This window comes from Saccopteryx bilineata, chromosome X (genome assembly GCF_036850765.1).
Source record: "Saccopteryx bilineata isolate mSacBil1 chromosome X, mSacBil1_pri_phased_curated, whole genome shotgun sequence".
NCBI classification, from domain to species: domain Eukaryota; kingdom Metazoa; phylum Chordata; class Mammalia; order Chiroptera; family Emballonuridae; genus Saccopteryx; species Saccopteryx bilineata.
The window spans coordinates 132,983,169-132,998,953 of record NC_089502.1 but is presented as its reverse complement, the minus strand read 5'-3'; the positions used below and the strand labels follow the sequence as shown (position 1 = coordinate 132,998,953).

General features: G+C 47.2%; 1 protein-coding gene across 5 annotated transcripts in view; it reads right to left on the bottom strand.

Annotated features, from left to right (window-relative positions):
• PHKA2 (phosphorylase kinase regulatory subunit alpha 2) overlaps positions 1-15,785 on the bottom strand; it is a 72,307-nt gene that overhangs the window by 27,123 nt on the left and 29,399 nt on the right. For 4 of the 5 annotated variants that reach the window (XM_066249655.1, XM_066249656.1, XM_066249651.1 and 1 more), the window contains exons 9-17: positions 15,165-15,218; positions 14,062-14,184; positions 9,336-9,431; positions 5,408-5,515; positions 4,408-4,486; positions 2,934-3,068; positions 2,149-2,258; positions 865-1,009; positions 517-595 (exon numbers count right to left, since the gene is read on the bottom strand). In XM_066249655.1, coding sequence (XP_066105752.1) covers positions 517-595; positions 865-1,009; positions 2,149-2,258; positions 2,934-3,068; positions 4,408-4,486; positions 5,408-5,515; positions 9,336-9,431; positions 14,062-14,184; positions 15,165-15,218 — 929 coding nt within the window. The remainder of the gene's footprint in view (positions 1-516; positions 596-864; positions 1,010-2,148; positions 2,259-2,933; positions 3,069-4,407; positions 4,487-5,407; positions 5,516-9,335; positions 9,432-14,061; positions 14,185-15,164; positions 15,219-15,785) is intronic. The other variant, XM_066249653.1, reaches the window with a different exon arrangement.

The window sequence follows — 15,785 nt, the reverse complement described above, 5'->3', positions numbered from 1 at the left end:
ATCAGCGTGCGCCTGCAAAGGCATGGGTGTCACTCCACTGGGAATGAGGGGACAGTGGTCTACGCAGGCCCATTCAGGTGCTCTGCTCTGAAGGCCACTAAGGAACTTGTACAGTTCTGTGAATTCTTCATAAGGCGATAGCACAATCAAGGCGATTTCAAGGAGCGTTTGTTGAGCACCTGCCGGATCTCGGGCACTGCGCGTTTTCTTCCATGCCTTTTACTAGAAATACACAGCGCACATACATGCGTCCCAGAGTGCCGCGTCAGAGACGCTGGTCTGTTTACTGCTCCAGGCCCCAGGCTTCCTGTAGCCCATAAGAGCTTCACAAACGCCTACCGAATGCTGCTTTAGATATGGTTCGTTTCACATGGGTCGCTGGATTAGATCAATTTTAACTTCTTACTCTAAAGCACCATGCTTCTGTGGCCAGTTGGTATGAAAAATGGGAGAAGGGTAGCAAGAGACTTTAAGAAAAGTCAATGTTACTTTTATTTTTTTTTAATCATAAATTACCTAGCTCCTCCAAAATATCCATCCTCTAGTTTTCTAATTGTAGAAAGAACAGCAGGGTGAATGTCTGAGCCATCATTTGCTAAGGAGAAAAAAAAAAAAAGAATTAGTTTACTTAATCTGGGAATACTTTTTTTTTTTTTGCAAGGGGAGGGGGAATGCACTGAAATGTATTCATCAATACAATCCAATTAAAATACATTTGCCATAGAAGATTCCTGATCTAAGAATCTGAACTGCTGAGAGCCCCCTTCAAAACTTAGCTCTGTCATAGGAGCCACTTTCAACATTGGAAAAAGGGCCCAAAGCAACCGTGGGATGTGAATCGGGCAGATAAGGCCAGGGAGTTACTGAGCATGGTGTGGGTGATGGGGAAGGTGAGCGTGGGTCTGCCCGTCATCCGCCAGCAGGTGCACAGGTAGGCCAGCTCGATCCGGAGCATCTCCACCATCATCTCGTTGTCCAGCGCCAGGTAGAAGTGATGCTGGTCAGTGAACTGCAAGACAGAACAGGCCCAGTGAGAGGCTGGCCTTCACTGCCCTCGACACAGCCTCAGGTGGCATTCACGGCAGCACTAATCCCTGTGCTGTGTTCCAGAGAGGAGGCTCAGCCCTCGCTGTAATCCGCCTACCACGGGGCTCTCCTTGCAATCAGACAAATCGATCTGTCGCCTGCCCAGGAGCCGCGGAAAGGAGAGGTGCGCGGCTAGGTCTATTTACAGCTGCTCAGATGGGGATGTAAGCACCTGGCCCAACACCGCTGTCTCCGAAAGGAAATCAATAACTCCTTAATCCCCACTCTCCCGGGCTGCAGGCCTCAGAGAGCTTCCCACATGAGGGCACTGAGAGCAGGGGAGATGCGGAGGTCGTGTCTGCCTGGCTGATGGCCTGGTTAATGTGAACGAAAGGCACCGTGGCCTGATGTTGATGGAAATTAAACTGTTCTTCAGCCTCTGGACTAGTCCACGCTCAGTCCGGGCTCTGGTCTGAAATTTGTTATGAAAGGAAATAACTCACAAGATTGAAGCCAGCCGTGTGGGTTAGGGTGAGAAACAGCAACCTGGGGCTTCTGAGGCCAGCCTGACGGTGTGCCTAGCAGTGGGGAGTCTGTGTCCCCTGTGGACAAAGTGATACCACACTTGGTCTTTCTAGCTGCCCAAATGAATGCAAACCATTTGCTCTGGGTTCCACAGGACTAGTTTCTGTTGGAAACCAAACCTCTGAAGGAAAAATTCCATCATCAATTTAGTCAGGATCCCATCAAAGGCGCTGGGGCCTGAAAATCAGACTGGCTCTGTGGTACACGGAGGGCCCGATGGCACTTTAAGCAAGGGTGAGGGACTCTTGTGATCAGAGGCACAAGGGCTGTGAGTCAAGTGACATGTCACTAGCAAATTTGCAAAGTGGTGTGAATTTCACTACTACTCATGACTGGAAGTGGTAACACTCAATTCGATGCCGGCGACATTCACTGAGCTCCTGCTATGAGTAAAGAACGGCACGAGGTAATGGGTGTCATCTCGTGTGCAGCCATTGGAACAGACGCAGGCACATTCTACCACAAAGGGGCTCGGCAGCAAGAAGAGACCTTAAACAAAAGATGCTTGTTGGTCTGCCACTGGCCTGCTCTTCTCACCTGCGGTGTGAAAGTGAATATCTGGTTCCTAATCACATAGAGTTTAGATGTCCCAAGGACGCCAATGTGCCGATACGGTCGCCCACTCAATTTCATATTCTTATTCCGTCCTATTGGAAAAATAAAGGAGAAATTGGTATTGGGGTCAGTACAGTAACATCTCATCCAACTGACTTCGGCTAACACTGAACTTATTTTTATGTCGAACACCGACTGTGGGGTTTGGTTTTTCTAACACCATTGTCCTTTAAACGGGACAAAAGTGACTTAAAAACACATCCTACTCCCTCTCCATGCATGTACTGTACACGAACAGCACCTGGCTCAACATCTATGCAGAATAAAGCTGTTGAAAGGACTTTATTAATGTTTACTTTTAATTTAGTACTGAGCCATAAAATCTGACTATACAAACTCAGATTTTAGGAAAAGTAAAGAGAACCCCCTTCTATTTGAATAGGCAAATGAGTACTCTCTGAGAATACAGAAAAAACCTAAAAACATTATCAAGACACAAACCGCTGTTCCAACTGTGAATTTTCAAAGGTGGTTGCGTATTGTACAACAGATCTGGCAAATCACATGGCCAACTTGTGACCTCTACTGAACTTGCGTGATGGGAACGTGCTTGCTTGCCCGGTCCGCTTTGCGTGGAAGCGGTCAAACCACCTGCTTTAGCGCTTTGCCCAGTTCTTTAGAATTTATACATATCACAGTGTCCCTCAGATTCAAAACCTAGAACCGAATTGCCTCCTCACCAAAAGAGCCCATTTCCCCAGACCTACCGAGCTTGGCATAGATGTGGCTGAGGATCCGGCCGGGCTGGACTCGGACTGGGTGAATGTCAGCAATGCTCTGGACGTCTATCCCATGCTTCCTCAACAAGTCCTGAACGTGGCTGTTTTCTGCTAGAACAGTGACTGCGAACAAGAAGAGCATACAATCTGCGTTCTAACATGGCCCCGTCTGCTCATGTGGAAACATGCATCTTTGACCTCTACTTTGGCCTGTTATACACACATTAGCGTCCTCTCCACGCACCATGTGGCTTTGAAAATGACTGCACTTGTACTGCTGCTCTTCCTAGTTCTCTCTGGCCTTGCCTCCCCTTGATCCCCACAATGCACATTTATCAAGTTCTCACAATGTATAGGACAGTCTGATACGAGACTTCTAGAAATGTTCTTCAACAGATCCCAAGCCACATTACCCCATCTCAACTGATGTCTTGCCTTCTCCTGGGTCTGCATGTATTCTAAGCCTGTCTTGTATTCTTTTGAGATGGGGTCAGGAGTGGAAACAGCTCCGCATGGGGGAACCAGGAGAAACCTGTGGCCCTGCTTCCAAAGGACATAGCTCCCATGTTAGCACATGCCACCTGCGTCACCACAAACATGTGAATAATGCATTGCGCTACAATGTTATGAATTAATATATGCTAAAGAATACACACACGCGCGCTTTTAGAAAACTAGGGGGCAATTTGCATTAAAATACATGGCTTTTCCCAAAAGGGGAGTTACTGGTTCACAAGGCAATTCCACGGAAAGTTATCCAAAGAAACCTGAAACACTAATTGGCAAGACTATCTGCACCCTTATGTTCATTGCAGCGTTATTGACAATAGCCAAGATCTGGAAGCAGCCCAAGTGCCCATCAGTAGATGAGTGGATGAAAAAGCTGTACATTTACACAATGGAATACTACTTGGCTGTATACAAGAGGAAATCTTACCTTTTGTGACATCATGGATGAACCTGCAGATTATTATGCTAAGTGAAGTAAGCCAGGCAGAGAAAGACGAGTACCGTATGATTTTACATATATGTGAAATCTAATAGACAAAATAAACTAACATACAAAGAAACAAACTCATAGAGAACAGACTGACAGCTGTCAGACGGGAAGGGGGTGGGGGATTAGGTGAAAAAGCTGAAGGGATTAAGCAAAAAAAACCAAAACCAAACCAAACCCCCAAACCCTGACAGACACAGACAACAGTGTGGTGGTTACCAGAGGGGGAGGGGGAGGGGGAGGTACCCGAAGGCACAGGACAGACAGATGGTGATGGGAGGAGACTAGACTTGGGGTGCTGAGCACAATACAACATACAGATGATATATTATAGAATTGTACACCGAAAACCAATATAGTTTTATTAACCAATGTCACCCCAATAAATTGAATGTAAAAAAATTCAAGCAAAAGAATACATGGGTTTTACAAAGTTAAATAGGAATAGTGAACATGCTCACAAACCTTGCACTACAACGTCAGGTTTGACGGAAGTGGCGAATCTTCTGTTTAAGGGGTCAATTTCACCAGCGGCGAGGAACCCCTGAGAAAGAAGGAACAGTGATACTATGAAATACCGACTAACGAAAATTGCAGCTAAATTTGCAAGTGAAATATTTGGGGGCTCAAAATATTCAGTATTTACTCCCTTAGCTATTTCAAGGCAATTGTCCATTTTCTCTGAAACACAGTAAACTATTTAGATGGCCACCGACAAATATAAGGTCTACCGGAAAGTTCTGTCCGTTTCTATCACAAGTTTCGACACATAAGCATATGTTTATTTGGCACATGTGTGCCTCTCTATTTTTATCACTTAATGTGTACATACTGATGTAGCAAATTAACTAAAACAAAGTTGATTCATGTTAGTCTTATTTGTGAAGCCATAGTGTACCCATGGCTACTGATAAAGTTCACTTACGCCATTGTAATTTTTACGAATTTCAACAAGGAAGAAATGCTACAGAAGCATGTCTGTCGCATCCACCATATTCCCCAGACTTAGCACCCTCTGACTGTCACTTGTTTTTGTCCTTACAAAATTTTTTGAAGGGCAAAAAATTCAAAAATGAAGAAGATAGCAAACAAGCACTGGTTCAATTTTTCGCATCAAAAGATAAAACACTTTTCAAAAATGGTATATACAAATTGCCCTCATGCTGGCAAGAAATCAATAATAATGGCAATTATATTATTTAATAAAGTTTATTGACGGTAAGAAAAATTTGTATTTTGTTTTCCAAAAACGGACAGAACTTTCCGGTAGACCTTATATATATGTTTTGGGTACGTAGCTCTCCAGGGCTAGTCAAATATGCCACCATCTTATGTAAGTAAAAAGAACGTAATGCTTCCAGAGCAGTGGACTTTAAAGCCTGAAGATGCCAAAGATTTCCACAGCCGCACCGGGTGGAGAGCCCGTGTTCTTCCGTCTCCCGTGTGTGAAGGCCCCCAGCCCTACCTCTGCCAACAGTGAGCTGAGGATGTACAAGGACTGACCCCACAGATGGGGCAGCTTTCCCAGAGGAACTCTGTCCACCGTGTGCGGATTCTTGTACTCTTCATCTACCTGGCAAAGAGAAAATCCTCAAGTCAGAAAGACAGAGGTTAAAGAGGCCAATGTCACTGTACATTGGGGAGCACATTGAGAATTTCCCAAATGCTCTTCATTCTCGCCTCCAGGCCCGTTCTGCGCATGAGCTGGACCAGGAGGCCGAGGAGGCTAAACCCTTGCGCGGCCGTGGGTGGTCACAAAGAAAAGCCGCAGAGGCGGAACGCAAATCTGAGCCTGGTTCCAGGCCAGTGCTCTGTCCACAGGCACACTGATGGCCAAAGGCAGACAGACACGTTCTGGAAGCCTGGCCTGCCTTCTTTGAGCAAAGCCACAGGCAGCAGGAACTCGCACGGCTCCTGCTGACATCTGGCTGTATTATGGGTACAATGGTCTAAAATGCCAGCCCTGTGTGATGGCCATGTGGCACTGGATGCCAACTCTGGTTTTGCTGTCCTGCCATCCCCAGGGGCTCATAAACTCTGTATGCTTACACAAGAAAATGACCAGAAGGTGGCACTATTGAGGAAAAAGCAATTGTACTATTAGAGCATGAATTTTCCATCAGGGATTCAAAACGCTGAATTCATTGGGAGCTTTTGACTCATCAAAAAAAGCTGCAGTTGACCTGGCCAGCTAAGTCAGTGGTAGAGCATCGGCCCAGCATGTGGAAGTCCTGGGTTTGATTCCCAGCCAGGGCACACAGGAGAAGTGCCCGTTTGCTTCTCCACCCTTCCCCTCTACTTTCTCTCTGTCTCGCTCTTCCCCTCCCACAGTCAAGGCTCCACTGGAGCAAAGTTGGCCCAGGCACTGAAGATGGCTCCATGGCCTCTGCCTCAGGTGCTAGAATGGCTCAGGTCGCAATGGAGCAATGGCCCAGATGGACAGAGCATCGCCCCCTGGTGGGCATGCTGGGTGGATCCTGGCCAGGTGCATGTGGGAGTCTGTCTCTGCCTCCCCGTTTCCAACTTCAGAAAAATACAAAAAAACCTGAAACAGTTGCATTTCTGCTTGTGATGAACAGTACTGGCTACGCATTATAAAAGTTAGTCTACAATCTGCTCTGTTGTAAACTCCATGCTGACCTTTGCATTTTAGTCGCTATAACACTGGCTGGGGGGTAATGTCAACAACCACTTTTTTCCTCCAGAAAACATCAGCCAATCAAAGAAAATAGGAAACATCCTTCTCCAAAACGGGAAAGCATACCATGAGGAGACTCAGTCTCTGTCTGTGAATTAATCAGTGATGTTATTAACAAATTTAGCAAAATTTTCAAATTTTGCTATAGTGCCTGACCTGTGGTGGCGCAGTGGATAAAGCGTCGACCTGGAAATGGTGAAGCCGCCGGTTTGAAACCCTGGGCTTGCCTGGTCAAGGCACATATGGGAGTTGATGCTTCCAGCTCCTCCCCCCCTTCTCTCTGTCTCTCCTCTCTCTCTCTCTGTCTCTCCCTCTCCTCTCTAAAAAAAAAAAATTGCTATAGTAAACATTAAGAAAAAATGTAAGCTCATAAACTAAACAATTAAACATTGCCGGTTATCAAATAATCAAGCAGGACAATAGTGTGGAAGGACATTCTCTAAAAGATCATAGCAGTTATTTTTGGGTAGTAAATTAAAAATAGATATTTACTCTTTCGACAGAACCCTGTATATTTCGCAGCGTGCAGGATGACTTGTACCATCAGATTGTATGTTAAAGCTATTGGAATGTAACCAGCATTCAGAAAGACTGCAAAGATCTAGAATGAGAAATACTCTGTGCAAAGAACAGAAGGCAGACGAGGTGTCTGGATCACAAGACAGCCTGGCTCAGCCCTCCTGCCGCCCACAGGCTGGCTCCTGCCTCCCTGCGGCAGCCTCCCTCCCCTTCTCCACCCTGGTCCTTCTGCTCTGCCTGCAGGCCCTCCAGCACAGCAAGCCTTTGCCGCCGACATTCCTGTGTCCGCCCTCCATCACCGGACTAGCTCCTCTGACCGCCATGAGCCTGCAAGTTTGCAGAGGTGGAGCTGGCGCTGTAACCCTTTTGTGCCCCAGGACCTAGCCTGGTGCCTGGCCCAGAGCAGCTGCTTGATCCACATCTGCTAGGTACACGTGCATTAGTCTCAAGCTGTCCAATGGCTGGTGACACTTAGCACAAGCATGTCTGGTTGAGGAAATGAATGAGGCTGAAATCCAGGATGGATGCCACCTTGGCCTGAGGCTGAGGCCACTTCAAGGATGAGGCCCTTTTTCTAATTTGCACAAAGGCGCCATATGGGTCTGGGTGGTTCTCTGCGGTGGTTTCTACGTGTCACTGATGTGATGGGTGAGACTTCCCAGCTGTCTCTGGAAGCAGCCAACACCTACTGTGGTCAACATAAAATAGTGTTCAACATTGATGCCTTGCTTATTGTAAACCCACTGGACAGAGGAGGATGCTGCTCTCATGACAAGTAGAAACCCGAAGTTCAGCGTGGAGTTTATAAAGGTTGCAGAGTGATTTTTACAATGTGTAGCCAGCACCGTTCATCAGAGAGAACAGTATAGCTTATAATACCCAGCATTGACTACAGTCAGGAAAATGTGCCTTTTAGTAGAACACGATGGTTATTCTCTATCACAAAATAGGTAAAATGCCCCTGAAGTCATTCACTTCCTCTTGCTCTGCTTCCCGGTTCCAAATGACCTCTCATTACTAACTTTGTTCTGCCAAACGCCTCAGTACCAGAAAGGGGGCAACCTGAACAGGTAGTTGCTGGAAAATATCTACCCAGCCCCCACCGTCAACCCCTCCCCAGCAAGACATACATATCACCCATGGCAAAATGAATCCATCTGCAGGACCTCCAGGGTTCTGACAGCGACAGAGAAAAGAGCCCGTGTGGGCTCCGGGGCCTGATCTGTAGAGTGAGGGGCTTTCCATCACCTGGAAACGTATCACCCATTAGCAGGCAGTGTGGGCTTGGTTGTGCAGAGGCCCTGACGCTGCGGTCTGGTCCCAGGGAGAGCCCAGTGCTGCCTGAGCCCTACCAGGTCCCACAGCCTCTGTTGGCAGAGGCATGCGATTCAGAGGCCCTGCTCGTCCCCTGACTATGTGCTTGTGGGCCCAATTCAACCACAGAACCCCTAAACCCAAGCCATGGCATGATAGCTTCTGCCAGGTTACAATCTCCTGCAGGCCCTATCAGTTAGGGGAAGATGCTGCTCTCTGAAGTCTTGTCCTCCTGCAAATGCAATAATGAAGCTTTGAAGCAACAGGAACATCTAAAGGACAAATAGCCTTGAATCAAGAATTCTTCTAAACATGGCACACATATAGGGAAATCTTCCCACCAAGATAATCTAGGTCCATCATGGCCCACTTTAGGAAACTGGGTAGAACAAAACCGTCTTCAGGCATCTCTTTGGAACTGGCCAATTTCTCTTTCCCTGATGCAGAATGTCTTCTAAGAGGTAACTCGAGCTCTAGCTCTGGAATGGCCCGACTCAAAGGAAGGAAGTCTTATTTATCTGTGCACAGCGCTCCCCCTTTCCCAGGGAGCTTCTGTCCGGCTCCCTCTTCTGTGAGTGTGTGTGAAAGCCTGGTGTCCGACAGTGTCTGGTGCATTTTAGGGCTCGTTTGGCCTTGGGCTCAGGTGAGGGACAAGTAGCCTCTTAGGTCCTCAGCTGACACCACACTTGGGCACCCCTTTCCAAGCATGGCTCCAAAGCCCTAAGTCCTGTGACAGGCCGGAACACCCCTGAAGGCTTTACAAACCACTTCTCCTGGAGGAAGGTTAGGTGGGAAGGGGGATGGGAATACGAAGAGGCCAGGCACCAGGTCGCTGCGTTCTCGGCGTGTGGCGCCGGGTTACCTTGTTAGGCGGGATGGCGTAGAGCTCTGGCACCAGGTGGATCCCGTTCTTGCCCCTGATCAATATCCCCTCCAGGGCCTCTCGGTATTCTTGGACCTGGAAAACAGCCCCGCCCCCCACGCTGTGAGAGGGTCCTTCATGCTGTAATAGCAGTGCACACAGAAACACAGCTCTCTTGGCCACACAAATTAGCAGTAGGACACAGGGGCAAGCAATGCACAAATACCTTCGACTGAAGGCGTGCAGGAGGAACTGCGAGTCTCACTGACAGCAAGTGTTAGCAGAAGCGAAACACACCTGCTGTTTTCTGTGTCTTTAACTCACGAGTTCAAGACCTCATTCGTAACTTCTCACATTAATTCAAATTTGTCTGACCAGCTAGACTGTAAGCTTCGTGGCGTGCAGGCCAGACGTTAAGCAGTGCATCACATTTCCACCTCCCTGTGGTTTTCTACTGAAAGGCCCTCATTCAAATATGTATTGCTCAGGAAACATTTGCTGAACAAACGTGATGTAAGGAAAAATAAGCATGTATACTATATATAACCCACATACCCCTATTCTTAGGATGCACTACTCAATAGTATGAAAACTGTTGTTTTAAAGATTTTTATTTAATTAAAAAGGTGCTGATAAAAACCTAGGTATTAAAAGGGAAAAGAAGAAAGAGGAAAAAAACAACCACCCTCAATCCGCTACCCAACTACTGAACCCATTTTGTCTTTGCGGAGCCCAGTCAGAAGCTTTCCAGATCTCATTTTCTTTTCTTTTGAAATTTATGGACAGTGAAGCTTGACCAGGGGTGCGTCACTTCTTTGTTTTTTAATTTTTATTATTATTATTTTCTATTTTTCTCCAGAGACAGAGAGTCAGAGTGAGAGACAGATAGGGACAGACAGACAGGAAGGGAGAGAGGTGAGAAGCATCAATTTCTTCATTGTGGCACCTTAGTTGTTCATTGATTGCTTTCTCATATGTGCCTTGACCGCGGGGCTCCAGCAGACTGAGTGACCCCTTGCTCGAGCCAGCGACCTTGGGTCCAAGCTGGTGAGCTTTGTTCAGACCAGATGAGCCCGTGCTCAAGCTGGCGACCTCGGGGTCTCAAACCTGGGTCCTCTGCATCCCAGTCTGATGCTTTATCCACTGCGCCACCGCCTGGTCACTTCTTAAAAATGTCACTAAGCAGCAAGTAAGGCTAGTAAATTCCGAGACTAGAAACTAAGGCACTAAAGCGCAGTCTTTACTGACTCCTTAGTTTACTTTGTTTGTTTCTGGTCATTGTCAAGCTTGTTCATAATTGAAATTCCAACTCAGTTCTTTTGAGATCTTTCAGTTCTGGGACAAAAAGACAGAAAACATAAGATCCGAGATAAGCACTAAAGCATAAGAGTAACCCGAACCACAGGGAAGCAGACACATTTCTAGCTTGCTGCCATTTCTGTAGCCCCCAGCACTCCTGGGCCAAGATAGCTTTCAAAAACGAAAATAAATCTCAGATCACTCATCCCACAGCAGAACCTGTGATTCAAACAGGTTAAAACAATGGCAGATCTGAACAGGTCAAAAAGCAGCTAAGCACTGACTTCAGAGAGTCCTTTACATAAGCTTTATGAAGACAGGTCTCTTCTCCTCACCAAAGTATACACGGCAGTAAAGGCTAAAGCAATGTGTCCTGAACAAATAAACGCTGCATTAGCAAGTATTTACTGTGTGCTCACCGTGTACTAGGCATAGCGAGTATGTTAGTGGAGGGGATGGGGACCATCCCTACTGCGGCCCTTTGACAGGTAAGTGGAAGACTGAGTGGTTCCGGTGCTATGCTGTCATAAGAACTGTGGGGCATATAAAAGGGGCACCTGCCCCAAGTTTCAGGGTTACAGAAGGCTTCGTGAAAGAAGAGGCACTTAGAATGAATCAAGTGAAGGAGGGAGGGGCAGTTGGGGGTGGAAAGCATGTCCTGGGCGTTCGAGAAGAGGGCGAGACAACATGGCCTGTTCAAGGGACTAAAAGGGCGTCAGTGCACTTGGATCACAGGACTCAAGAAAGGCAGTATAGGCGGTCCTTGGGTTACAACAGTCTTGACATACGATGTTTCAAGTTTATGACACTCGCTCCCATAAAAACTTACAAGAACTGAGACGTGAGTGTTTCAGCTTACACCATTAGTGTCTACTTAGGGACTATGTGGGTGAACTAGTTTGGTTGCATGCGGTGTATGATTGATGGAGTTGGCTTAGTTGTGTTTTTATGTTCTAGATTATGATTTTACAACTGTGTTAGGATAGGGAAGTGACTTAGGTTAGGATGTGTTTCAGTATACACCAAAATTCGGGTTACATCACTGTCATAGGAAATTAACTCTTTAATAACCCGAGGACACCCTGTAGTAAGAAACTGGGCTACATGGGTGCTAAAGATGGCTCCATGAAGCCTCTGCCTCAGGTGCTAAAAATAGCTTGGTTGCGAGCATGGCCTCAGATGAGCAGAGCATCAGCCCCAGACGGGAGTTGCTGGGTGGATCCCAGTCAGGGCACATGTGGGAATCTGTCTCTCTATCTCCCCTCCTCTCACTTGGAAAAGAAGAAAAAACAATAGATCAAATGAGATCATGGATATATAAGCAAACTAAAAATTGTTGAAGGGGATCAGAATTTGCTACCCCAAAATATGCTTCTTTGGAAAAGAAGAAATTGGGCTACAGTGGTGAAAACAAAGGTCAGATCTTATGGGACCCTAGAAAATATGTTAAGACCTTCTATTTCATGCCAAGAGCAATCAGGAAGCCATTCAAAGATTTTAAGCAAGGCAGTAATATAATTTAATTTGATTTTTAATTTTTTTAAAGATTTTATTCATTTTAGAGAGGATGGAGAGAGAAAGAGAGAGAGAGAGAATGAAGTAAGTTAGGATCAGGAAGCATCAACTCCCATATGTGCCTTGACTGGGCAAGCCCAGGGTTTTGAACTGGTGACCTCAGCATTCCAGGCCGATGCTTTATCTACTGCACCACTGCAGGTCAGGCCTCTAATTTGCTTTTTTATTTATTTTTTGTATTGATATTGTATCCTGAAACCTTGCTGAGCTCATTTATTAGTTCTTAATAGATTTTCTTTTGTATTTTTCTGAAGTGAGAAGCGGAGAGGCAGAGAGACGGACTCCCACATGCACCTGACTGGGATCCACCTGGCATGCCCATCAGGGGCGATGCTCTGCCCACCTGGGGCATTGCTTCATTGCAACCTGAGCCTTTCTAACGCCTGAGGCGGAAGCCATGGAGCCATTCTCAGCTTCTGGGGTCAACTTTGCTCCAATGGAGCTTTGGTTGTGGGAGGGGAAGAGAGAGACAGAGAGAAAGGAGAGGGGAGGGGTGGAGAAGCAGATGGGCGCTTCTTCTGTGTGGCCTGGCCAGGAATTGAACCCAGGACTTCCACATGCTGGGCCAATGCTCTACCACTGAGCCAACTGGCCAGGGCCTCTAACTTGCTTTTTAATAAGATCCCCTCGGCAAGGTATGGACAAACAGTAAAGTGTGAAGCTGGAGGCAGGAAGGCCAGTTAGGAGGCTGTTAGAGTAAACAAGATGTTAGCTAAGAGGCCTTAAACTAGAGCGAAAGACAGCAAAACCATCAGCTGGTCCGAAAGAACAAGAACAACAAAACCGGGCCCTGGCCGGTTGGCTCAGTGGTAGAGCGTCAGCCTGGCGTGCAGAAGTCCTGGGTTCGATTCCTGGCCAGGGCACACAGGAGAAGTGCCCATCTGCTTCTCCACCCCTCCCCCTCTCCTTTCTCTCTGTCTCTCTCTTCCCCTCTGGCAGCCGAGGCTCCATTGGAGCAAAGATGGCCCGGGCGCTGAGGATGGCTCCTTGGCCTCTGCCCCAGGTACTAGAGTGGCTCTGGTCGCGACAGAGCGACGCCCCAGAGGGGCAGAGCATCGCCCCCTGGTGGGCAGAGTGTCGCCCCCCGGTGGGCGTGCCGGGTGGATCCCGGTCGGGTGCATGCGGGAGTCTGTCTGACTGTCTCTCCCCGTTTCTAGCTTCAGAAAAATACAAAAAAAAAAAAAACAAAAAAAACAACAAAACGTGTCTGTGGTGGACAGTTTGGTGCTCCCTGAAGAACCCGCCTCACCCCAGCCTCATAGTACTCAGGCCTCTGTACCCCCCCCTTCGCCCCGAACATGGGATGGCCCTTTAAACAGCAGAAGGCAACAGCAGTGACCCTTGCCAGTTCCAGGTCTAAGCCTTGAGGAAGCTTGGCAGCTTCTGCTTTTGCTTTCTGGTGGAAGATGGCCACCGTGTAGAAAGCCTGGCTCCCAGGGAACACAATGGGGAGAGAAGCACAAGCTAGCCGCGCCACGCGCGTGGAGGAGAAGCAAGCCCAGGCCAGCAGCCCCGCTGAGCTCTCAGCCCCCAGGCAGCAGCAAGCTGCCAGCCGGCCGGCCAAGTGAGGCCATCTCAGAAGTGGGTCCTCCAGCCCTGCTGAACACCCCCGCTGACACCAGTCAGGCAGAGACGAGCTGTCCCTGCTGAGAACCTGCTCAAACTGCAGAATCGCGAGCAAATAAGTAGCTGTTGTTTTAATTAAGTTTTGGGAAAGTTTGTTAAGTGGCAACAGATCATTGAACCCAGTGCCCTAAACTCCCATATAACCTTATACAGTATTCTAATAACAGTCAGCACACCAGGGGAATGAAAATGCTGATTATCAACACAACACCCAGCATTTTCTCACCTGAACGGCGTCGCCATTGAACACACCATCTATTATGAAGTACGTCCAGAACACGGGCCATTCACATTCAATATTTTCAAAGAGCTTGAGTTCAGCCGGGTCATAATGCAATCGGTTTGGGTCCTAGAATCAAACAGGTAAAACGTCTGAAGGCGGCGTCAGATTACCTACATAATGCCACTGCACCTCCCCGGCTCTCCCTTGCTTGTCCGTCTCCAGTGCGGCCTTCCGGTTGGTGTGATTAGGATTCTGCTATAATGAGGAGGTGCTATTTTTGGCAATTTTCCATGGTAAAATTTCAGACAAGACAATTAGAAATGTACACAATGCTCCTTGGTAGTTTATTATATTAAGCTTCCTAAAGCTCTAACTAATAAAGAACAATTTTTCTCTCACAGTGCTTGGCAGACTGTTTTACTGATATCGTTATATCAGTCACGATGGCAAAGAAACCCAAGAAGGTGGCCACAGTTGGTATTTAAAAAACCGTATGAGCCACAAAACTGTTTGTCTTTGTCTACAAGCTGGTTTTAAACCACCAGCTTGCTGTCCTCCTAATCTTACTATTGTCTAACTCTAGGCTCGCTGACTTCAAAGTTAAGACTTTCCTTTCCAATAATCTAACATGTAATTATAATCAACAGAGAGAGAACACGACTGTGGCAACTTAAATATGAAACAGTTTAGGAATCATAAGAAATGTTATTTAGCCTGACCAGGCAGTGGCACAGTGGACAGAGCATCAGATTGGGACACAGAGGACCCAGGTTTGAAACCCTGAGGTCACTGGCTTGAGCGCGGGCTCATCCAGCTTGAGCTCAGAGTCACAGGCTTAAGCGTGAGATCAAAGACATGACCCCATGGCTTGAGCCAAAAGGTCAGTGGCTTGAGCCCAAGGTTGCTGGCTTGAGCAAGGGGTCACTGGCTCTGCTGTAGCCCCCTGGTCAAGGCACATATGAGAAAGTAATCATTGAACAAGTAAGGTGACACAATGAAGAAGAATTGATGCTTCTCATCTCTCTCCCTTCCTGTCTATCTGTCTCTTTCTCTTTCTCGGACACACACACACACACACACACACACAAATATTATTTAAATACAACCTCTCTTGGGGTTTTATAACCATCTCGAAGGAAGCGACAGCATCCATAACGTCCCTAAGAGAATAAAGAAAATCAAGTACATTTGCCTTTTGATTTTCGTTCCAGTCAACCCTTCGCCCCCCGCTCATGAATGTTTCAGTAATGAAATGTGTACCAAGTGCTCTTTGCTTTCAATACAAAGTTATTTTGAAGTCATAAGCACAGTAAATTCAGGTTTGATGACTGCTTGGAAGGAAATGGCAAAACATTACATTAGACTATCACAGGTGTGAGAGTAATTACTGCGAGTTCAGCGAACGACCCGCCGTTCATTCCGATTTGCCACGGTATGCAAAGATGCAAAGGGACCTTGCTGCTTGGAGAAGTCACCATTCAGACACCTGGATTGGACTGCTTCTACCTGAATGGCTGGAAAGCTAAGAGGGCATTGCAGACTCTTGGTAGTTAGGCTCTGGGTGCAAAGGAGTCTGCATCCTGCGAGCCTGACAGGGAGGCAGGTGCGGCTGCCTGTGGTTTAGGGCTGTCACTGAGGGTTTTCCTGCCGCAGGCTCCAGTGTTCCTCTCCAGATTCCTGGGTGTCACGAAAGAGTGGCAGGGACGGTGCTCTTAATCTGCCTTCCT